At 35.6% G+C, this 25,691-nt stretch overlaps 3 protein-coding genes across 3 annotated transcripts; 1 reads left to right on the forward strand and 2 right to left on the reverse strand.

Annotated features, from left to right (window-relative positions):
• The first annotated feature begins 9,073 nt into the window (after window positions 1-9,073).
• On the forward strand, window positions 9,074-10,581 carry LOC115950913 (bifunctional endo-1,4-beta-xylanase XylA-like). Its single transcript, XM_031068192.1, has 2 exons — window positions 9,074-9,674; window positions 9,845-10,581. Exons 1-2 carry the CDS (start codon window positions 9,074-9,076, stop codon window positions 10,579-10,581), a joined length of 1,338 nt encoding a protein of 445 aa, XP_030924052.1.
• A 557-nt stretch (window positions 10,582-11,138) lies between these two features.
• On the reverse strand, window positions 11,139-11,522 carry LOC115950922. The gene has a single exon (XM_031068202.1). It carries the CDS (start codon window positions 11,520-11,522, stop codon window positions 11,139-11,141), a length of 384 nt encoding a protein of 127 aa, XP_030924062.1.
• A 5,132-nt stretch (window positions 11,523-16,654) lies between these two features.
• LOC115983625 (beta-galactosidase 8) lies at window positions 16,655-24,678 on the reverse strand. Its single transcript, XM_031106356.1, has 19 exons — window positions 24,048-24,678; window positions 23,870-23,965; window positions 23,438-23,550; window positions 23,220-23,286; window positions 23,036-23,128; window positions 22,779-22,928; window positions 22,541-22,629; window positions 22,200-22,305; window positions 21,965-22,052; window positions 21,503-21,621; window positions 21,133-21,294; window positions 19,765-19,967; window positions 19,543-19,649; window positions 18,779-18,888; window positions 18,508-18,621; window positions 18,079-18,180; window positions 17,614-17,825; window positions 17,201-17,537; window positions 16,655-17,098 (listed from the first exon to the last, which is right to left on the reverse strand). Exons 1-19 carry the CDS (start codon window positions 24,216-24,218, stop codon window positions 16,964-16,966), a joined length of 2,574 nt encoding a protein of 857 aa, XP_030962216.1. The 5' UTR covers window positions 24,219-24,678; the 3' UTR covers window positions 16,655-16,963.
• Between the last annotated feature and the right edge of the window lie 1,013 nt (window positions 24,679-25,691).

Here is a 25,691-nt window from a genome sequence, read left to right on the forward strand (position 1 = left end):
AGGTTTAAAAGCTGCTGAAGTCCGATACTCGACAGCTATCTCCACAGATAAGCTATTTATCGAGGTTTATGAAAAACAGATTTTCAACTTTGATTTTCATTTAATCCGTGTGTATATGTGCTTGCTCACTCCCAAGTGCAGGAGATCATAGCAATGTAATTCTCGGAGTACCGAGGTCGAACCACAAGGAGCAGGATAGATTCAAAGACAATATAATTAAACAAAAATTTGGTAAAGAAGAAAAATACTTTTGTTTGGTGATTGTTAACAAGAATAATAATAAAAACTGATTTAAATCAATAATGTAAATACTAGGGCATTGGGGTGTTTCCCTTTATCGATATGAAATTCTTTGTGATCTAAGAAATTATATATTTCATAATTGATTGTTTTTATACAATTAAATACTTATGATTCGGTTGAATTGAGACAATTCAAGAATGCATGATAACCAAGATTAATAATGCAGTTAGAAAAGTTTTTAGAAAACCCATTCACTTTAAAACCTGATTTCTATTTGAAACTATTAAAAATTTATCTAAATAATAAGAAAAACATGATTGAACTTATTGAAAGCATGGAATAACTAATACATCAAAAGAAATCTAATTGAACAATCAAATATGTTGTTGATAAAATCCTAGAAAGAATCACATTGAATATTCATACCATATAGAAGAAACATAACCCCTAGCCCTAGTAAAGAGTATAGTTTGCCATTAGAGAAAGGCAAATACAAGGCTTTCTCTCCCAAAATTCGTTCTACACAACCTCCCTTCCAAACCCTAATGTCCAAAGTGTCTAAAGAAAAAATAACTTTTTTTTATTTATTTTAATTTCCGTCCAGGTTTATAGTAGTAACTTGTGAATTAATTTCGGCTTTCAAAAATTGAGAATTTTGGAAAACTCAAAATTGGAAAGTTGTAGATATTTAAGTCATGGTTCCAACCCATCCAGTCTTGTGTCAATTGGATTTTTGAGGAGAGAGATATGCCCAAAATACTGATCAGTGCTCAAATCAGATTTTTCCTTTTTAGATTCTGCCTCTTTGATTTCTTTCCTTATTTGAAGGTTTCAATCATGGTAGACGATCCAAGCACTCCAGCTGCACCTCCTTAGACATTTAAGTACGGTCCTTTAGCTCCACTTTAATTTTAGTTTGGCCTCCATTCTCTTACAAATTCTTGTAAACTCAATGAATGATATCTTATTCAAGAAATTATGTAAAGTAAATAATATGAATTAAAGCAAATCATGGCTTAATTATACAAATTAAGCATAGTAATAAGGAGATAATGCCCACATAAATATATAACAAGTATACATTTTAAGGCGTTATCAATATGTTTGGGCTTTCTTTTCTCACAACTCTAAACATATATAAGAATTATTTTAAGGGCCTGTCAAAGGTTGCGGGCCGTCGAAGGTTGTGGGTCGTCAAATGTTGCACAAATGTGAAGCAAAGTTGTGTTCATGCAAATTGTGATCAGAGACAGAATTTGCCCTAGTTCATCTTTCTCTTGAAGAAGCTGTTGTGTTTGTATACCGTAGGATTTTGTGACCAAGAAGTTTCGTGATCTTCATCGTGTGATGAACTGAAGAAATTTGCAGCCAACAATTTTCTCAAGTTGGTGAGTAAGCCGCGTATTGGGATCCGCGCATTGAATTGGTTAGTCACGTACTGGGAGCCATGTAGTGAAAATGAGAGATTGTCATTACGGAACAAGTCTAATTAGGTATTGGGGTAAGAGTTCAACTGTAAGTTAGTATAAGGTATTGAGATTCCTTTACTTGTAACCGCTTGTTGTGATAATAGTGAATTCTCGTGAGTAGTGACTTTAAAATCACCCGGTGGGGTTTTTGCCGTGTAGGTTTTCCTTATTCGTAAACAAATTACCGTGTCAATTTAATTTCCGTTGCATTTAGTTAATTGGTGATTTGTGTGCTACCACATGTATTGCATGCTAATTGAATTAATTAATTAACTTGACTAATTAATTTGTTAATTCATCACATGGGGTCAATACATTCTTAGCCTATCACAGCAAGCCTTTGACTAGGATTTCTTGATATATAGGTTGACTCTTGGGATGTTTGCTTTTCTAATTTTTGGCCACTATCAGTTGGTGTGACTGTAATGGGGGCTTAGATGCAGAGCATAACTAATTAACTACCTCCATTATGACAGTTATTCTTGGTGTGTAATTATAAATTTCCATAACATGGCATTCCCTTAGCTTAGGTTGTCTTTGATCGGACTATTTCTTACTTGGACTTCTTAGCTGGTCGGTCTATATTATTATTATTGGGTCATACAATAACATGATATCTATATTTCTTTTTCTACTAATGGTACGTTACTATGAGAGCTTGGATTTGAAAGATCAAAATTATAACGAAGAAAAAGAAGAGAATAATTACTCAAAAAAAGAAAAAAAGAAGAGCCTGGGCCTAAACTCAAACACAAGGAACGAGCCCATGACCAATACCCAAGCCCAAGACCTAAGGCCTAAATCCAACCTGAGTACTCCACAATTTATGCACAAACCGGAGCCCAATGAGTCAAAAAACTAAAAAACCTATAACCAACGCCGAAAATCCACTAAAGCTGTCTACTAGCCAACCGAGGCCTAAAAGTGAAAAGTGAAAACATAAAAAGCGAGATCAAGCCCAACAAAAAGAAACCCATCTTTTAAAATTTTTGTTTTTTTTTGAAAATTTTCATATTTGTTTGAGGGTGGACGTAAGGGAGAGAGTAATTAGTGCCACAAAATAAGTCACAAATTTTGTTGCAATTATCTTATATAACATATTATTTTATTTATTTATTTGATAAATTACATGATATATTATGGTTTGTTGTTTGTCACTTTTACATGAATCCATAACTTTTTCTCAACCACCTAAAATCTGTCAAGTAAATAATTGTGGCAAAAATTACAACTAATTTGTGTACTAGAATTTTTGCCTTAGCATTTGATCTAATCCTCATTAAGAGAATCTTTGGGAAAAGTGTTTTTTGTTTCACAGTTTTTTTTATTTTTTATATTTATTTTTATAAATAAATAAATAAATTTTACACAGTAACTTTTTTGAAAATAATAGTTTATAGTATTTTTTGTCACACATTTAACCTAAAAATTATAAAAAATTATATATTTTGATAAATACAAGAAAAATAAACAAATAAAAATTGCATGATCCCCAATCGCACGCTAAATTTTGTGTTTTTTAAGCTGTTGCTATTTTATTGTTTTGAAGCCCGTTCTTAGATGATGGCCATGGTCGTTGTGATAAAGAAAGAATGTCTTATATCTTAATCATCGCTGATCGCTGCACTGATTATGGAGTTGATTGGTCATGGTCAACCTTTTTGTCTTCTTTTAGGTTAAAATTTTGTAGGGGCAAAGGTTTTCAGCGAATTAGAAGTGAAGGAATGAGGTGCAATCCAATAGGATGGGACTTGCTGCACCTTTACATTTTAAAGTGCAATCCAATAGGATGGGACTTGCTGCACCTTTACATTTTAAAGTGCAATCCAATAGGATGGGACTTGCTGCAACTTGTAAATTAGACAACTTGTGAAAGAAATCTATATCTATATTTAGTACGCCCTTGGCCATTTATTAAAATACTTTATACGGAAAAATGAATTTATTTATTTATTTTTTATTTATATAAGATAAAAATTTTATTCTAATCTAATTTAAGTATATATATATGTATGAAGCTCTCTCTTGGATACTTGGACCTCGACTCTTGCCCCTCACACCTCATAAGCATTTATACTTGTAGAGTTACCATCGTATCAAGGGTGTGCCGTGGTAGTGATTAACTTTTTTAACAGATTTTTCAAATTCTCATAAACAGTTTCTAAAAATGGATAGTTAATATATGCCATAACTGGACCCTATTTATATACACTATAAAATTGAAGTGTTTGATTTTTTCTTGACCTCTCAAGAGTGTGCTACCTTAACTTTGCAGTCTCCACAATTTTATAGCTCATTTTTATTTTTTAAATAAATTAAATTTTTAGGTTTTTCTTTTAGTTTATGTTACATGATGCGAAAACACAAAATAAAAATTCCTATTAAATGTATTAAGTAAGATGTTGGTGATAATTTTTTCCAGTTAATTGAATACCAATTGCTCTGATAAAAAAAAATAAAAGTTCATAGTGGCCGTTTACCATGTGGCCTGTATTCAGTGGAATGATTTGTGACGTGGATCCCATGTGACCAACACATGAGGTTAAGGGCGGCGAACTTGAGGTTGCATCAACTATGTGGTTGACTTTGACCAGTTGTGTTTAGGGGCTTATATCCTCATACATAAAGCTGCTTTTTCTTTTTTAACGTTAAGGATGTCAAGAGCTTTTGGACTGTTTATCATTTCTCCGAGGGTGTGAAGTTCAGTGGCGGCAATTTTTTTTCGTAGTGTTTTTTAAGAAGTATAAATTATACAATTTAATAAAAAAAATTTTATATATTGACAATAATAATAATAATAAAATATATAAATATATAAAATTTACAATTGCATTCTACGAGTTTTTATATTTTGAAATCGTTACATGATAGTCTCATTATTAATACTACAAGCTACATCTTTTTCAATATACATAATCAAACAATTATTCATCCACTAAAGGTAGAACAAATTATGGAGTAAAATATAATTTTATTGGCATAAAAAAATTGAGGGTGTTCTCAAATTAATTTTGAAGGGTAGACAAATATTTTTTTTTTTAAAATTATTATTATTATATATATATATTTATATAATTCAGGTCAGGGTGGTCTTGGGACCACCCTGGCCTTAAGGTGGCGCCGCACCTAGTGAAGTTCCTTCATTCTTTAAACACCAGTTAAAAACAAAGATGAATTATTTGAAAGTGCCCCAAGATGTAGGTTTTGAATTGAAAACTTGTTGAAATTCTAAATCCTCCTTATATATTTTAATTTCGTGAAAGCTAGAAGAAAACAAACATATTATTTTATGAATGAAAAGAAACTAAACATGTTAGGTTATGAATGAAAACTTTAAATCCATGAATGGTTCTTTCAATCCACAAAATGATAGGTTCTTGGAATTCATTAGAGAGAAATAATAGAAAAAAGTATGAAATTATATTAATTTGATAAATCGATTGCAAGCTACAATGCGTTTAAATAGTAAAATAAAACCTAGGATGGTTAGGAAAATATTCAGAAAACTCTAATTCGTGCTAATCATGAAATTAGGTGGCAAAATAGTAATTTTCACAAAAACAACAAACTTGAGATAATTGTGGAAATTAAAATTATGGTCTTTAACACCCTGTTTGTTTCAATGTTAATATTTCTTGAAAATGAGTCATTTTTCAAAAAATATTTTCTATAAAACTATCTCATTTTTCTACTTTTGGCAACAATCTTAAATAAGTTGGAAAACAATTTCATAACTTCCTTTATTTAGCTTGCCATGGGATAAAGTTGTTTTTAAAAAAAAAATTAGTGGAAAACAATTTCTTTAAAATAATTCATACTCCTACCATCCGAAATTGTTAGTCCTATTTAGAAAACCAACTTTTTAAGGGAATGTAATTTATTTTGTTGTCTCTTAATTAAAAAGATAATAGTTTCCAAAATCACCCTTAAACAACGTTCTCAAATTTTTTTACTGTTTAAAGTGCTTGTGTTTGGTAGGAGTATAATAGGAAACTCAGTAGATTAACGACTTTTAATTTTAGAATTAGGACAAAATTTTGGAAGACCCCAAAATTGAATACGGGACCAACAATTTGGGATGTGGAAAATTGGAAAATGAAGGGAGTATTTTTTATGTTGACTAAAGATAGTTTTCATTTGACTAATTTTCGTGATGCTATCAAATATTGGAAAATGTGAAAAATTATTTTCATACAAGGTTTTATATCAAAACAAATAGAGCATAAGACACGTTTCAAAACAGATGAGACTTTATTATAACTTTTAAACTACAAGTTATTAAGGAAATAAATATTACTAAAACATGGTAAAAAGCTAGATTTTAGGGGCTAAACAATGGAATTTTTGTGAAAAGTAGCCTCGATTGTGCCCTAAGGTGACGAGTTGTGATCCTAGCACTGTTTCCCTTCACATCACTATATTTCATGCAGTTTCATATCTATCTTTAATGATTTTTACTAGTACTTTTTTATTTCTTAAATTTCCTACATATTGACTTCTGGTGGCCTCTCTACTTAAGGAAAGTCTGTGTTGCCTATTCCACATCATATTACTAGACTTTTAAACTTGCGATTTGCCGCTTTTGATATAAGACACTTTGCATTGCATCATTTCCTCAAAAAAAAAAAAAAAAAAAAAAAAAAAAAATTTGCATTGCATCAAAACCCAACCTCTTCTAATGTAATTGCACTACAAAATAAAAATCGAAACTATAATCATAATTCATTCTAATCGGCCATGTTTAGTCCAAAGAAATTAAAAAAAAAAAAAAATTGCAATTTGCAAAGTTTGATTAGAATATCATGGAATCCAAGTCATTGAAAGAGTCCTAAACTCCAAATCACACGAGTTCTGCGTAATCGATCGGAACTTTAGCAAGTAGCTTAGCTACTACTACATTATATAAAGGTTCTGTTTCCTTTCCTATGGTTTTAAGGTCCATAATTGCAGGGCTCGCAAGCTCCATTCAATTGGGTTATCTGCCTCTTTTCTGCAAATTTTAAAGGCCACTTCAGCTGGTGTCTTTAATTAAAGGATAACTTCACGCATATCCAAGGCTGCGTTCATATGTAATGTTGCATATCATCCAAGTTATTCTCTTCAAAAAAAGATGTGTCTTCAACTGCGGGTGACTTCTTTAGTCTGAATTTCAATGCATAATATACACATTCACATTTGATATAAGTTTGTTTATTTATTTCTAGGCAACCCCACTAGATTTCAGTGGAACATTAATTACTGTTGTAACTTCTTAAATTCAAAATAGAGAGCATAAACTATCTTGAAAATATATTCCAAAAAAAGAGAAATCTCTCCCCAATTAGTGCTTTATTTGACAATGGCTATAAGGAACATTTTAGGCTAAAATGCAAATTACATCTTTTAAATTTAGTTGAAATTCATTTCAGTTTTTTTAACTTTACTTTCATTTAATTGAGGTTTTTTTTTTTTTTTTTTTTTTTTTTTTTTTTTTTTTTTTTCTTAAAAGAAATTTGAGTTTTTTAAATTTCAAATTTATTCAGTTTAAGTCTTCTATTCAATTATATTAAAAAATTTCCCTTAAAAAAAATTTATTTTCACATTAAAAAAAATCTATAAAATATTTTTATGTAAGTAATTTTTTTATTAGTTAATTGCATATTTAAAAGTAAATTTATTTTTTAATGAAATTGGACGAAAAGCTTGAATTGAATAACTTTGAAATTTAGAGGACTCAATTGAATAAAAGCAAAGTTAAAGGGCTGAAATGAATTTCAATCAAGCTTAGATGGTGCACTTTGCATTTTAGCCAACATTTTATGTTAAAAGTTAGTAGAAGTTCCATCATAATTTTTCTCATTGCAAAGACCATTTGCATTACTTATTAGTCTTTAACTTTCTGTTTGTTTTGAAGTAAAATATTTTTAAGTGTTTGGTATGATAAGTAAAAATTTTCAAGCAAATCACTAAAACTGATGGCTCAACATCGAAGTTATTGGTGTTGGAGGTCAGTGACTGGACATCTGGAATCGAAGTCAAAACGGTGGCTTTGATGATTGGACTACTAACAATCATCGTTGGAGCGGTATCTCCAGTGACCAGACCGCCAATACCAGTTGACAAAACGACATCTTTGGATTTAACTGACCTCCAACACTAGTTTTTGTGCGGTGATTGATGTTGACCAGACCATCGACATTGATTGTCGGTGTGGCATCTTTGATCATCAAACCATAGGCACCGGTCGCTGGAGTGGAGACTTCAAACATCAGACTGCTGACACCAGTCGTTGAAGTGGAGTTTGCCAACACCGGACTGCCGTCACCAATTGCTAGAGTGGAGTCCTTGGCCACTGGATTGTTGTCATTGGTCATTGGAGCAATGCCTTCGGCCACCGAACTGATGACTTAGTGACCAAATGGGAGAGGGGAAGCCACTGTGTGTTTTTGAAAAATAGTTTACCAAATTTTCAAAGGTAAAACATTTTACAACTTTTTATAAATGATTTTACGATCAATGGAAAATATTTTACAAATTTGATTATATTTTATCTGCAAAAAAACATCTAAAAATGGGAAAACATTTTCCAAAAAAATATTTTACTTCAAAAAAACAGATTACAGTGATCAAGAGCTTGGTGCACTTATTCATCTGTATTCTCATAAGTTCTTTGGAATGCTAATGAAACAGGGCAACAATGGCAGCTGCCACAACCATAAAGTTGGGATTTTCATTTTTTCCCTTTTAATCGACAAATGACTGCTACTAACCGAAACGGGAAAAGCTTTTGGCTAGCTGTTTTGCTTTTATGTTTTCATATCTAATTTTTTTCAATCTTTCATGCAAATTTGCACCGATAGGCGGACTGCACTTAAACGCAATTGGTAAAAAGAAAGGCTATTCTTTCCAAGCAATTGTGAACTGCATTTTAATAAAGACCCAAAAATTTTAAGGTTCACGCAAATATGAGGCCTCACTTAAAAATATTGGAAGTTGTACCAGGTCGTTTTTCACATGCTTAAGCAAACACAAACGTTTATCTCTTTTAATTACTTAAAAATTGTCCAAAGGTATACAGTCAAAGCAATAAATCTAACGAAAATATACTTGTAGAATAGCTGTTTCTCATCTTTTAGTTTATACTTTATAGGAAGAAGAAAATTCACATGAATTATGGCGAACTCCAAGGCCTATTTCCCACCTTAGCAAGCCCTTTTAAGGCCCCTTGCACCCTGCATTTTTCATATCTCTTCTCCATTCTCACATCAATAGAAAATCAAAGGAGAAGAGAAATAAACACAAAAACAGTGGGATTGAACATCATAGAGATGGGCAAAAGAAAGTTATGCATTTTGGTGGCTTTCTTAATTATACTTCTCTCAATGGATGCCATTTTTGCTCAGGGCCAAGGCAACGGCAACGGCAATAACAACAACGGCAACGGTAATGGCAATAACAACAACGGTAACAACAATGGCAATAACAACAACGGCAATGGTAATGGTAATGGCAACAACGGCAATAACAATGGCAACGGTAACAATGGCAATGGAAATGGAAATGGCAATAGTAGCAATGGAAATGGCAATAGTAGCAATGGCAATGGCAATAGTAATGGTAATGGCAGCAGTGGTAGTGGCAACGGCAACGGCAACGGCAACAATGGTAATGGCAACGGCAACGGCAACAATGGCAATAATAATGGTAATGGTAACAATGGTAATGGCAATGGCAATGGCAACAATGGCAATAATAATGGTAATGGGAATGGCAACAAGAATAGTACTGCACCAGCAGATTATGATGTGTTGACACCAACACCAAAAACAGGACAGGAACGAGCTTTTTGCAAAGCTAGAGGAGCCTGTTACGGCAAAACCCTTGTGTGTCCATCTCAATGTGCACAGAGGAAACCCAAGCAAAACAAGAAAAAGAAGGGGTGCTATATTGATTGCAGTAGCAAGTGTGAAGCCACTTGCAAGCGTAAGCATTCTTTCTCACTGACTTCTTCTATCTTTATGTTTTTATTACTTGCTTATATTTACAATATATATTGTTATATTCTAATATGTTTCCATGTCAAATTCTGGGAGCATGCATAAGATGGATAGGATATTGAATATGAATTGACACTCGGTCGTGTTATTTGGCAGATAGAAGAGCAAATTGCAATGGATATGGCTCCATATGCTATGATCCTCGATTTATTGGTGGGGATGGTGTAATGTTCTACTTCCATGGAGCTAAGGGAGGAGATTTTGCCATTGTTTCAGATGAAAACCTCCAAATTAATGCTCACTTCATCGGAACCCGACCAGAAGGAAGGACTCGTGACTTTACATGGGTCCAAGCCGTGGCCGTCATGTTCGACACTCACACCCTTGTCATTGCAGCAAAGAAAGTCTCACACTGGGATAAAAATTTTGATGCTCTCACTGTAAGGTGGGATGGTGAAGCAGTTAACATCCCCATTGATGGAGAGGCTGAATGGAGGACTAATGGTGAAGAAAGAGAAGTCATTGTGGAAAGAACCGATGATGCTAATAATATAAGAGTTAGTGTTACTGGGTTGGTTCAAATTGACATTAGAGTGAGACCTATTGGAGAAAAGGAAAACCGGGTTCACCACTACCACATACCAGCCAATGATGCTTTTGCTCATTTGGAGACACAGTTCAAGTTTTCCAACTTATCAGATTTTGTTGAAGGAGTGTTAGGCAAGACATACAGGCCTGGCTATGTTAGCCCTGTCAAGATTGGTGTTCCCATGCCATTGATGGGTGGGGAGGACAAATATCATACTCCATCTCTCTATTCACCTCTTTGCAAAGTCTGCAGGTTTCAGAGGCAGCCTGGATTTGGTGCTATAAAAGAAGTTGCTCAGTTCTAATGAGTAATGAGATTCAAGAAATATAAACATTGTTAAAACATTTATTTTACTTTGGATCTTCATATTTGTATTTGTTGGAGCATTGTGTTTGCACCAACAGTATTTAATTAAGAATAATAAAATAAGGGCTGAACTGAAAAGTCAGCTCGTGATATAGTCATTTTCAAAGGCTTGTCATATTTGTTTTTGGGAAAATTACGTTTTAAATCCAATGATTTAGGGATATAAAAATTAAACTCAGTAGCTTCAAAGTAAGAAATTCTATCATAAATTTCAAAAATTAGCAAATAAAACCTATAATTTCAAAAGTAATAAATTAAATCCAATGGTAATTTTGGAACAGCCAATCCCTTTACATCTTGGTTTTCGAGTTAGCAGAGCCAACAATTGTTATAAGAGCATTAGCATCCGGGGTTACAAAAAAGTTTTATTTTGCATCCTCAAAAACCTACCTGATCTATTTTACCATTTCATTTTATAACTCCTCACAATTTCTATTTTTACATCCAACTCTTTTTTTTTTTTTTTTGAGAAACCTTCCCATCAAGGGAAGGGGATTACGTGATATTGATAATTTCTGCAGAGTAGTCTGCATAATAACATACAGGTACTTCCTCTATCCAAGTACAAAAAGAAGAAGAAAAATTACAAGCTGCCCGAGCTAGCCTATGGGCTACTTTGTTTCCCTGTCTTCGAGTATAGTGGAAAACCAAGGACCTGAAGTGGGAAGAAAGGGCCTTTATATTTGAAATTATATGCCCAAAGGGTGCAGCCGAGTAGTCCTCTGAATTCATAGCTTGAATTGCAATTTCAGAATGGTCCTCCAGGATGACATGATCAAACCCGAGCTCTAAGGCAAAGATAAGAGCCCTTCTTGCTGCCAACACTTCCACTATCTCCACGGAAGTGGGTAGAGGAATAACTTGTGTTAGTGCAGCCATTACTAGACCACAGTCGTTGCGGATGATGGTTCCTAAACCTGCTTCATCATGCCCCTAGAAAATAGCCCTATCAAAATTGGCTTTGACTCAATCCATAGAGGGAGGCAACCACTTAGTGATGCTACGGGCAGGGAGTGGTTTTTGAGGAGCTGTGTTGGCTTGCTAAAATTCTTGAAGAGCATCTCTTGCCATTGAATTTATCAGCTTCATATCAGCCACATCTTTACCTAATCTCAGTTTATTTTGTCTGAACCATATCTGATATGCTATCATTGCAAACAGGTTAGAGGGATGGGACTTCTCCAAACACAAGCGAAACACATCCAAGAAAGAAGAGCACTCCCTAGCTTCACTCCTCAGCAAACTAAAATGGACAGTCCAAACCTCATTTAGCTTTGGACACGACCATAAGGCATGCAAAGTTGATTCTTGAGCTACACCGTAAGCTTGGCAAGTGGGATCAGTAAGGACTTTTCGCTTTACCAGATTTACTGGAGTTGGTAAGGCATCCGGATTCGTGCGCCACAACAAAGTTTTTATTCTGTTAGGAGTCCTCATTTTCCAAAGCCCCTTCCACGAGCTTTTTGGCATGGACCTGGTAAAAGCTCCAACATTTGAGCTCAGCTCATCATTCACCAGGAGTTTATACCCAGCTTTCATCGAATACAGCCCATTCACATTGCTACACCAACATAGCATGTCTTCAACTTCATTGAGGCTCAGGGGAATTGCTTTGATCAGCTTGGCTTCATGAGCCAAGAAATTATTATCAACTGCCTCATCAATCCAGCACCTTCGAACCTTATCAATCAAAATTGATACTTGAGCATCACAGCCGTAGAAAGTTGGAGGAGATTGAATTCTTGGGTATTGTGGGCCAGGAAGCCAATTGTCATTGTAAATTAGGATGTTTTCGCCATTTCCCACTCGCCATTGGGTCCCCTTTTTTATGATCTCTCGGCCTTTAAGGATACTCTTCCAAGCAAAGGAACCCTTATCTTTCTTTGCATAAAAAATAGTGCCCTTTGGGAAAAACTTCGCTTTGAAAAACCTGTGGAAGAGAAAGGACTTATTTTCCAATAATCTCCACACTTGCTTTGCCAACATTGCATCATTAAATTTTTGTAGTTCTTTGAAACCCATGCCACCCCTGTCTTTTGGAAGGCAAAGTGTGCTCCACTTTGACCAATGGATCTTCCTTTGGTTTCCACGGTGCCCCCACCAGAATTTACAGATCATCTGTTCTATGTCATTGCATAAGGTGATGAGAAATTTGAAGCAGCTCATGGCAAAGGTTGGGATAGCTTGCACCATCGCCTTTAGCAATACTTCTCGCCCAGCTTGGGAAAGGAGCTGTTCTTTCCAACCCTATAGTTTGGCCCACACCCGCTCTTCGATAAACCTGAGACTTGCCTTCTTATTCCTGCCCACGAGGGTAGGGAGACCGAGGTATTTCTCATATTGCTTGACCTCTTGAACCCCTAGTAAGCTTATGATATGCTCAATGGTTGTTGCTGGAGTAGATTTGCTAAAAAAGAGAGAGGTCTTAGACTTATTTAACTGCTGCCTTGAGGCTCTTTCATAGCTGCCTAATATGTCTTGGATCTTGAGGCATTCAGTAGTTGAGGATCTGTAGAAGAGCGAACTGTCGTCGGCAAAGAAGAGGTGAGTTAGCCGAGGACCCTTCTTGCAAATGGAAACCCCTCTGATTTGTCCAGAGTTCACAGAGTGTTGGAGAAGGCTATGGAGACCTTCTGTGCAGAAAAGGAAGAGGTAGGGGGAGAGCGGGTCTCCTTCTCTGATGCCTCTAGTGGGATGGACAATTGGAGAGGGTTCATCGTTAATAAGGATCGAGTAACTAACTATTGAGATACATTACATCATTAAGGCCACCCACCTGTCTGCAAAACCCATGCCCTTCATTATTAGCTCCAGATACTTCCATTTAACCCGGTCGTATGCCTTGCTCATATCTAACTTCAAGGCCATGAAACCCGACTTGCCCAATTGGTGATGCTTCATATAGTGCAGAGTTTCAAAAGCCATCAGTATGTTGTCTGTGATTACCCTACCTGCCTGAAAGGCACTTTGGTTTTTTGATACTACTGATGGGAGGATACTCTTGAGTTTGTTTGCAAGCACCTTAGACACCACTTTATAAATCACACTGCATAAGCTTATAAGACGAAATTCAGAAATTCTTTTCGGGAATTTTACTTTTGGAATTAAAGCAATATGCGTAAGGTTTATTTCTCTTGGAATCCTACAGTTTTGCAAACAGTCTAATACAGCAGAGCAAACATCATCACCCATAGTATTCCAAAAAGACTGATAAAAGAGCGGGGGCATACCATCAGGGCCTGGGGCTGTAATGGCTTTCATTTGATTTATGGCTATTTCCACTTTCTCCCTGTTGAAGTCTCTGAGTAGCATCGCATTCATTGAGTCAGTTACTGAAGGTTGAAATTTTCCAAGGATGTCAGAAAATTTAGATGAAGAGGAGGTAGAAAATAGATATTGGTAGTACTCAACAGCAATGTTTTTAATTTGAGTGTCTTCCGTACACCAAACATTCTGGGAATTCCTCATTCCCAATATCCTATTTCTCCGATATCTTTGTGAAACCTTACTGTGGAAATAAGCAGTATTCTTGTCTCCACACTTCAGGAAAAGCACTCGAGACCGCTGTTGCCATATCTGGTTTTCTTTATCAAGAATGTCATCAATTTCCTTCTGGAGAGATTTTACCAACATTAGATCACCCCCCTTTGCTGCATCCAATTTAGCTTTTGTAAGGAGAATTTTCTTCTCCTCAAGCATCTTCCTAACACTTCCAAAAGAGTTTTTGCTCCACTTAGTGAGCTTCACACCACAAATTTTAACTTTCCCAGCTACCTCAGGCATTGTAGCCCCAACACTAGGAGGACCCCAGGCACTATTGACTGTGTCACTACAACCCCTATCTTGAAGCCACATTTGTTCGAATTTAAAAGAACGTTTTGGGTTAGGAATGATACCTTCAGGCTTCACGAAAATGGCTTGATGGTCCAACGAGTTGGAGTAGAGGTGCTGAACTTTGGTACCCGGGTTTTGGGAAAGCCATTGATTGTTGGCTATTGCTCTGTCAAGGCGCTCAAGAACAAAGCCACCATGCTGCCGCCCTTTCCAAGTGAACTTTTTCCCAACAAATCCCAAATCCTTCAACCCGAGCTCATCCAAGACTTCACGAAAGGCTTTCATTGGAGTTTCACTTCTAGGACCCAAGCCACACTTCTTATGGGACCAAAGGATTTCGTTGAAGTCCCTAGCGCACAACCACGATATTGAGGAGCTTGCATGAAGTTGGCGGAGGAGAGCCCAAGTGTCACATTTTTTGGCCGGATCAGCAAAGCCATAAATGCTGGTAAGACGCCATTTACTTCCTGGTGAGTTGCCAACCACGGCATCAATGTGGTTCGGCGGCGATGTTGTTACTGCTATCTTTAACGAGTTCTTCCAAAACAGAGCTAGGCACCCCAATCTATTGGCTTGCGGAGTGATCCAATATTGATCAAAACCCAACTTGGAACACAAACTAATCAGTGTAGCTTCTCACACCCACGTCTCGGCTAGGAAGAGGGCGGTGGGATCTTGTGTTGAATAAAACACTTGAGCTCGTGGTGCGTCGGTTCCCAAGCCTACGCATGTTCCAGAATAACAGACTCATCTTGCTCAGCGGGGCTGTCGACCAGCCACTGTCGTTTGGGGAGAGGATGATTGGAAGTCATCGTCTGTGGTTGCTAACCGTTTCGGTTGAGTCTTCTAAGTTTGGTAAAGGTCCTCTTTTGCCTAAGGAGGTTTCTAGAAACTCATCATTACATCAAACTCATTTAAATAATATAAACCATACAAATAAAAAAAAAATATATATATATATATATCTCTTCCATTCCTCTCTTCTCTGTCTTTATCTCCCCGGTTTGTCTCTATCTCCCAAGCAAACCAATCACAACCACCACTTCACCACCACACATGTCTAGCAAGGTAGCAACCACCACCACACACCTAGCAAGGCAACAACCACCACCACCCCACCATCACACACACCCCACCAAGGCAGAAACCACCAACAGAACAGAAGAAAAAGAAAAAGAAAAAAGAAAAAACACACACACACACACACACACACACCACCAATTCAAACAAACAAATAGCCACCGATTCAAACAAACAAATAGCCATCAACTCAAACAGACAAACATAGCCACTGATTCATCATTTCATCAAACAAACACCAACAACAACCTTCACCGATCTAGCCACCGATTCAAATAGACAAACACCAACAACAACCATCACCGATCCAGCCACCAAGAAACCACAAACCCAGAGACGATAAGGAAGCACACTCCACCGAGAAACCCAAAAATTCCAAACGAAACCCAAAATTAAATCAACAACCCTTCAATTTTCAGTTTGGGGATAGAGCAATACAGTGAAGAGGAAAAAAAAATACCAACTTGTTCCATCACTGATCCAGCCATCGAGAAACTACAAACCCAGAAACGAGGAGGAAGCACGCTCCACTGAGAAACCCAAAATTCCAAAAGAAACCCAAAATTAAACCAACAACCCTTGATTCTTTAGTTTGGGGATAGAGTGATACAGTGAAGAGGGAAAAAAAGTCATCGGAAAAGAGAGTGATTGAGCATGGGCAATGGAGCTTCTGTAATTAGGAGAGAGAGGGAGAAGAGTGACTGAGATGAAAAGAATGAGTGAGAAGAGGAGAGTGTAGCCTGTGACTCTGTACCGTGTAGAGTAAATGAGGAGAGAGAAGGTTCTCATTTTCTATTAAAATAATAATATTATTTTTACAACCAAGTGAACAGTAGGTTCTATATATAAGAACCCACTGTTCACAGGTTGCAAAATTTTTTAAGTACCCATACCTGGATGTTGGACAATTTTTGATGTTTTGGATGTAAAATAGCAACTGGGGGGTGATTACACCCCCCACTGCTAGTACTCTAAACTGCTACTTCCAGAGATTTATTCAGTACAAAGTTTATCTATTCATCCAAGTGCAAATTAGTGTAAAATTTAAAGACTTTAAATTCTTTTGATCCTGAATGGTAGTATATCAGAAGATGCCGTAGTCCATCAACAGTAGTTTGATTTGATCAAGCAAATCAATTGGTACAGTTCTAACCATATAGAACTTCTCCCGTGAAATACTAGTTCTTGGTTGCTATAATGGCGTATTAGACAAAAGTCATATTCAGAACTATATCTTGTACATGCGATTATTATTCCACAATTGATCAGATAGCCATTTTTCTTTTTGGCAAGAATACATTGAGGACACATTTCCTTTTCTGGAAGGAATTTTTTTTTTTTTTTTTGCTTCCATAACCTATCTAAAAGCTTATTAAGCAGAGACCTATGGGGAAAGCTCTTATAATTCATAGGTTAAGTCTTTGAGCATGTCTCTTTGTACAGGAAGCTTCTACTGCTAAACTCTTTGTTACTCCTTTACATGGGTCACCAAATGTATTAATTGATACTCCAACTCTACAACTCTTTGATCCAACACAAGCCTGTAAAAATTCAGACTAGTCAGTATAAACCAAAATAAGTTGGGTATTATAAAGAGAGGAGGTTCATGAAACTCTTTAAAAAAAAAGTGAGCAATATCACACCTTCTGTACAACTGCAAGAGCATTACTGCTGCTGCACTGGCCATGACCAAAGCTCCCACAAGTCCCATCAGGAGTTCCAAAACTTGCAAACTTGATTGAAGAGATGACCTGACCAGGAAATGGGCATTCCAGTGATAGTAGAGGCCCTGATTTCATTCCTGACGTTGAATCTGCATCCCATGTATCAACAGGTGATGGGTGAGACTCTGAAACATGTGAGCACAAACTTCCAGTCTGTCTTGTGGCAAAAGATATCTTCGTTGGATCACCACCGATTTCTTCAAACAATACAAGAGTATTGCCACTTGATTGCAACCATGAGCGGGGTACATGGTACCTGTGAGATCAGTGATATGAGAAATAAATCTTTTTACTTCAATACTTTTCCCATGATGAGTCCTTGCAGCACTTACAGTGTTTGAGATGGCTTCCCACAGTTCTTGAGGCATTTGCTTGAACTATAAGATCCTCGATAATTACAAGAGTCAGTGCAGCCACTATTTGAAGCAACATACACTGGCCAATAACGTCCAATGCTTTGTCCATTCACCCATGCCTCACCCTTCCCCATCCCTGTAAAATCTATTGCAACTGGGTCATTGCCAGCAGGTGCATCAAACTTTGTCTGCATCAACAAGTATAGTTTTTTATTAGTATCTAAAAAGTTGTTCCAATAGCATTTCCATTGATCTTCTTCTAAAGCATGCAAGTAGACTAGTGATACTGAAATCCACTTCATTTGGATATGGACAACAAGATTACAGAGGACAATTGAGCCGTTGTGAGTAAAAAACTTACCATTTATGATTCCCTTGGTCATGAGATAAGGTATTTGAATGATTCAACTCAAAATTAAAGTTTAAAAAAAAAAAAAATACCTTGTACCAAGTCAAGTGTTGGTTTTTGGGCAAGGTAGATTGTGAAACCCACTGTGAAGAACTTCCACTAGACAGACCTAATTCTTCACCTTGAAGTCCAACCTGCACTTGCAATAACAAAGAGAAAAATAGAGGAAAAGCAAATATTATTGATTAATCCTTTTTGAGTTATGAACAAAAAAATTAAGTATCCTTTTTAGGAGTTGTATATCAGCTTATTCTGAACTAATTAATTAATAAATAGGTTTCTTCAGTTTTCCTAGTTGGTGGGACTCATCCCATTGTCTGTTTAAGAACTTCTATCTTTCCCAAATCTGTATTAGGACATTGATTTTGATTTTTTTTTTTTTAATTTTTTTGACTCTTTTTTTAATTTTTTTATTTTTTAACGAAGAAAACAAACGAAAAAGAAATAGTAAGTACACTGACCTGATATGTCCACTGCTGAGAAGAGAGATCAACAGTAGTGCCACTTTTTGCACTTTTCAGCTTTACCGGGCCAGTAATCCCCGCACCCGTTTTTTCATAAAATGCTCCATAGTTCTGATATAAATATATAGAGGTATTCATTAAAAAATACTTATAACTACTGATTTATTGAGTGCTGAAACTTGTTCATCCAATAAATATTAGATTTATTCAACAAAAACTATTCTGGCAAAAATATTTCCATTCTTTAATAAATGCAGGAAGGCTAAACCTGAAGTCCCACTGTCAAACTCAGGAGATCGATTGTGTTCTTCCCAGCTGAAAGTGAAATGGGGATCTCCAATGCAACCTTAGCATTGCCACTGTTGCCTTTTCCACTCCCTGCAAAGGTTCCAATACTTATATCAGACTATCAGTACAAAAGACACAGTATAAAATAATTCTAAACTAGCATGTATCCATCAAACATTTCAAAAGAACTACTGTAATTATTACATGAAAGTTTTGTGTCTGGATCAGGCTTGGTCCTAGTTCCTTTAACCTTTTAATTTACAGGAGATATCAAGGTTCTTTTTTTTGGATCTTGGCACCGACATATAGAAGTAACTGAACACTTAAAAAATATTATTTATAGAATTATAGTGCACACGTGCACACTAGATGTTTTGAGAACCTATGCCTTCCTTAACCTACTTAATGATAAATGCTTTTGTCTTTCACAAATTAAGAAGGAAGCCAAGATTGAGCCTTCCTCTAGACCTTTAACCACCTCAGCCTTGGTAGTTTCGTTGCAGGAAAAAATAATTGAAGAAAAAAGATCAAAAGAAAGCAATTATTCCATCATGATTTCTCAAAACGCTACACGCCTCAGGTTATCCAGGGAGCAACCATCCAAAATTTAAGATATGGCACAAAAAACGAAGGACCTCCAAGAAAAGTGGCAAAAGGGGAAACATTATGGAAAGACAGAGAGAATCATAATTCTATGGTAATCCAAGTATATCACATTCTCATTACTTAATAATTTTTCATCACCTGCAAGTTTCCCATTAATAAAGACATGAAGGGCATGACCAAGTGATTCCACATGAAGAACTGTTTGAGATCCATCAAGGAAAGGCTCATCGCCTTTAATATTAGTGCTGACAAAACAGCAAGAAAAAAAAAATGTTTTACAATAGTGAATGCATCACAACTGGCTGGAGAGGCTAACAATATGCCAAAGAAAGAAGCCATATGAAAAAGTGACTTGTATACCTTAATGAGTACCACAAGTAGTCGCTTTTATCAGCTGTAGTATTTATTTGCTCCAATAGCCCAAGTTTCACAAATGCGCTGTCCAATGAGATACCTACTGGTTCATTTATCCAACTCCAATCAGAGCCTATTGCTTCAGAGGAGTCAACATTACTGTTTAAAGATTGATGAATGAAGCTTGGAACCATAGTGGCAGAGTTAATCTGTCATGGGAAAATTATATTCAAAGTGATCAATTAGGGAATACTAATAAAAAAAATAGAAATTGATTACTACAAGAAAATGATAGCCACAAAAATGCTTATTTTAGCAGTTTTGGTTGCTTCCACAGTTCTCATGTGTGAACAAGCAAGAGGGAGCTTCACGAAATAAAACACTCACGAAATAACTATTGCAATTCTCTTACTCTTGGTTGCAGCACACCAAGAGTAAGAGAAAATCATCCTTTTACCATTATGGTATCATGAGATAATAAGAGAAATTTAATAGACGAAACTCTTATAATGATTGCATAGGCCAGTAATGCAAATGAAACAATCCATATGATAAGAGACTGTGGTGTATAAACTTTATAAAGCATAACTTCATTTAATGTAACTTACACACACACATTCCTCTCTTAATGAACATAAATTTACAAACATTGCAAAATTTCTCAAATCAACTTGGACAAAACTACTAGGTAAGAAGCAGCTCCAATATAATAAAAACCAATTAATTTAGACAACCATCAAAATTCAAAACTTGATTTAAGTTTCTGACAAATTCATGGAAAATAATATCTTACAAAGATTACAAGTTCTGAAACGGTTATATAGAAGCTAGTACTGAAATTCATCTCAAAGTATGTCCTCTGATATTTTGTTGAAGTAAAAAGAGCAAAATATATTCACAACTAATTCAAAAGGTTAAAAAAACTCACGACTCTGCTTGGGACCTAATTTCAAGCAATCTAGACATGCTGTAGTCTTTCAGGGTATGAACTAAATCAAGACCAATGAAAAGGAAATTTTGAACTGCCAAAGAATCCTAATGCAAGTTAAAAATCCTTTATGACGTGCTTGGATTGAGGGGGGAGGGAGGGGGTTCATGCCGTAAAACATATGAATAATATTTAACTATAAGATAAAATTTAGGAACAAACAATTCAGGTGATATAAGAACTAGAGGGCTTTATAGATTTATAATTAATTAATACACTTTTTAAAAGGGAACTCAACAGAATGGAGCTACTAATATAACTAAGAAAGAGCAATCATGATTCACATCTTTATCACCAAATATAAAATAGTTTGTGTATCGTTATGAAACCAAGGGAATCTGTCTCAATTAAAATGTATAAAGTGCAATGGAAGCTAATGAGCAAACCTTTGCAGTATTCAGAACTACATTCTTGCAGTCAGGTAAAATGCTCACAGACCATGCAGGCAAGCGATACGAATTGCCATTGAATTTCACAGTTGCATCAGATTGGGTGCCCACATTGGCAAGAAAGGCTGCACACTTGGATCCTGTTTTATAAACTGCAGCCTGAAATTCAGAATAAGCCCATGTTAGTTTAAAAACCTCACTTTACATCTCAATGCATAAAAAAATTTATTTGTAGTCATTCTACACACCAATTTGGTATTGTATTATTTATTTTTTCTGAATAATTAGGTGATGGATTAAAGCATAAAGTAGAACTGGTCTTTTCTTACAACTGTAAAAGATGAAAATGGACCATAATGAGCTATACCTCCAAGTTTGAACCAAGAGAAGTAACTGTTGGATCAGTAGCCACCAATGCTGCTTCACAAAGCTTCACTGCCTTGTGCACATCTTTTAAGTGGCCCCACTTAGGCTGTCTAATAAGTCCTGCACGATACGTGGAATTGAATTTAGGCACAGATCAAAGACATTCCTACCATATTATAAAACCAAGAACCTATGGGCTATTATTTAACTTTTTATTGTCAAACGTAAAAATATGATAAGCTTGTCATAAGTGCCTTTGAGCCTCTAAGCATCATATTTACAGCAAATGTGAGTTAGGCTGTATATAATTGATGACCTTTAGAGGGCATCAGTCATAGTGATCCTCTGATTCAACTACTTCAACCATTTTTGAACACCTCACAGCATCTACATGCAAAACTCTCAGGCTTACATTGTAAAAGTCTGATATTTAACATTGATGAAAGAGGGATGGGCACCATACCATACTCGTCAAGTGGAGCATCATAATCATAACTTGTGGAAATGAAGGGCCCACCAGTAGTCCGACCAAAGTTAGTCCCACCATGGTACTGGTTAAGAGCAACCAAAAAACTTGATCTATCACTTCATGTTTTTTGGTAACAGAGTTTAGGCTGAATATTGTCCTAGAGTACAAACATAGAAAATCCTGATAAAACTATGTTAAACCATCATAAACTGCCAATATATTGCAATACCATATAATAATTTTGTAAAGTTCCACCAAGCTGAAAAAAGCGAGCCACAGAAAATGCGAGATCTTCCACAGGTCTGTAGGGCGCAGCACCACCAAACGAGAGAAACCTAAAAATATTCCATACAAATCAGAAGGTATCTAGTTGTTAAATTACTGATTCCTCCAAAAGCTTAAGCTATTAAGAAATGGTGATATGAATCACTAAACCATAATACTGACACCAGTAAATGAAGAAAATTTATTTCCACCCAAAAAAGGAAAGAAAAAAGAGGTTGAATGCTGAAATAAGCAATTAATATACAAGGGAACACATCTCATTTAGCAAATGCAGTGACAGCTTACCATCCACTCCAATTCTCAGTCCACATTTTTGGCTTCTGGTTAGAATTAGGTTTGAATTGATCACAGTAAAATCCATTGCAAGTGTTAATCTGCAAGTAATTAAGATTGAAAAGATGATAATAACTAATTGAGTAATTCCTCTGATTAGTAAAGCCCCTATTCAATATTATTTTGGTCACCGCATTTATAAAACTTACAAGTCAATAAATTTCCATACAAGGTAAATGAAAATACTCACAATGGGATCAGGAGCATCAGCTTGCTGGCACATGACCCAGGGCACCCCTGTATCCAAAGACACAGCCATGTTTGCTGCCCAATTTACATAGGATTTGCCAGCAGACCCAAATGCGGACTCAATGCCAGGGTTTCCATACTCATTTTCTATCTGGCATTAAAAAAAAAAAAAAAAAAAACTACAAAGTTAATATGGAATCATTATTATATTATTATGCAAGTGCAACCAGAACTGAGTAAAATACTTGCAAAATTAACCTGAGATAAAATAATAGGTCCACCCTGGGAAGCATAAAGTTTCTCCCCTTTCATTAAGTCCACAATCTTAGCTGTGAATCGCTTCATTTCAGCCTGAAATAGTGAATTTTGCAATCATGAAAACAACTTTTTAAAAATACCAAAATAATAGCACACTAATCCAAAGCAGGGTGAGCTTTAAAACCTTGAAGGGCTCATTATCAGTTCGAAACGCGATTCCAGGTACAAAATGCAACCATACAGGAAAACCACTGTTCAAAAATTGAAACTTTATCAAGGATTGGAAAAAAAAGAAAAGTAAAAAAAAAGGTAAGAAATTATTAATTAATTAACTAATCAGCAATTATTTTCCCACAGAAAGGCAAGCAGACCAAATGAGTAAAATATTGTAAAAGTCATTACCCATAATTCCACTCCGCACATGCATAAGGACCAATACGAAGATGAACATAAAGCCCAGCATCAGCAACAGTCTTGACAAATTTCACCAAATCCTTCCTACCCTCGAAATCATACTGTAGAGTTTTTTAGTGGGTCAGTGAGAAATTAATTAATTTTTTTTTATATAAAAATTCAAGAATTAGAGTATCAAACTAACAATCATTCTCTAATTGATAGCTGAGAAAACAAAGGAAAATCCTAATAATGATAAAAATAAAATCTTTTAGTTCAATTTTCTTTCCTTAACTACTGAGAACACTACAATAAGACCAGCTGACTAGCATTAGCTCAAGATTTTGATTTCTTCAAAATCTTCATACATTTTATATCTAAGCTATAAACCCAAAAAAAAAAAAAAAAAAAATTACATAGAAAAGAGGAAAACAAACTAGCCTGGCTTCGAACTGGTTCATGTAAGTTCCAAAAAACATAGGTCTCGATCACATCCAATCCTCCATCTTTAGATTTTTGTACTAGGTCCGGCCACATCTGCAAACAACATTAAACAATTTAGTACTAGCAACACACAGAGAGCTTAAAATAAACAAACAAACAAACAAAAAGTTGGAACCTCGGGAGTGCTACGCGGGTAATGAATGGAGCCAGAGATCAAGACTCGACGCTGGCCGTCGATCACCAATGCTCTGTGATCGTAAGTCACATTGGCACAGTACGACGTCGGCGCCGCCGCCAGCAGCACCCACCACAATACTAACACAAACACTGTTGTCCCTCCTCTCATGGCTACCACACCCAGACAGACTTGTATTTCAAAATGAGACAAGTTTTTTTTACTTTCACTTTCGGCTATTTATACAAGTACACAACACTTTTCTTAATAATGGCTTCAAAGCAAGTGTTTTTCTTCTTGGTTTCTTGAAACATTAACTTTGGTTTGGTTTGGTTTGGTTTAGATGCTTTGTCTGAGAAGTGTAAACTGTGAGTTGCTTGCCCGCTTTGTATTATAAAGACTTGGAGACAAGGGAATCAAATACAGGAATAGAAAGCTAAAGATATATAATATCCACAATACTCCTAATTAAGCTGGAAAGCACACGTCAACTCCTCATAAAAGCGTCATCATCACCATCATCATCATCCTCGTCGTCTTTGGTTTTTCTACTTTTTCTTCTGCTTCTCCTTATTCACTCGCACACTTCACTCACTTTATCTTCTCTGTCTGGATGGTAATGCAAGGCCTAATTTTATAGAAGGGGAATTATTCATATACGGGAAATGTTACTGAAGGAACTAAGTTATTCGTTTATAAATTATTTTTAAAAATATTTTATGAAAAAATGATAAAATATTTAATTTTATTGACAATTTTTTATAAAAATTATGTCAAAATTTTTTTTATTATAATTTATTAATAATTGTCCTAAAACACTTCTATAAAAAATATCTAAATTTTTTTAAATATCTAACTATTTTTTACCTGAATTATTATAGAAAAGAATCCCTAATGTTGGCCTCAAAGATATTTGCAAGAGATTTCTAACTTTGAATCTCATGATTTATTATGACACTGTGAATTACTAAACCAACCTTGCTCAAAAAAAAAAAATTACTAAACCAACCTCTAAATTGAGATCAGGATTATTTTATAGTGATTTTTTTTTTTTTTTGAGAAGCTTTTTTATAGTGATTGAGTGGATACAAAATCTAGTGTGTGTGACCATAATTGAAGATTGGGGGTCCTGCCATTTATTCTTTGTCATGTGTAGGTCAGTAGGTGATATTAAGTGGAAAAATAGAACAAATGGTGGGACACACTGTATTGAATTTGGAGTTTTTATTTTTTATTTTTTTTTGAGTATTGAATTTGGAGTTGGTACATGGCACTTTGGTATGTGAAATTTTTGCCGGTGTTGCCAACTATTTTATGGCACGAGGAGGTGATAGTGGATTGGGTATAAGTCAAAAATTAAAAGTGGTGGAGTGGAGAAGAGTCGGTGATTCACACTCAGTGCACACCACGTAATAATTTAGACTGAGACGACACCGATATTGCGCTAGACGATTGGGCCGACAAAACACAGTACAGTAGACTTCATAGTTCATACTTCAGTAGTTCGTGAATAATAGCCTAATAAGACATGTTATCCTTTTCTCTCAACTAATAATAGTTGGTTTTATTAATTAAAGTATAAAAAACTCTTACGCTCGAGAAATTATAAGGTCTTTATAGTAGACAAATGATGTGGTCTACTAT

Source organism: Quercus lobata, chromosome 1 (genome assembly GCF_001633185.2).
Source record: "Quercus lobata isolate SW786 chromosome 1, ValleyOak3.0 Primary Assembly, whole genome shotgun sequence".
Lineage (NCBI taxonomy): Eukaryota > Viridiplantae > Streptophyta > Magnoliopsida > Fagales > Fagaceae > Quercus > Quercus lobata.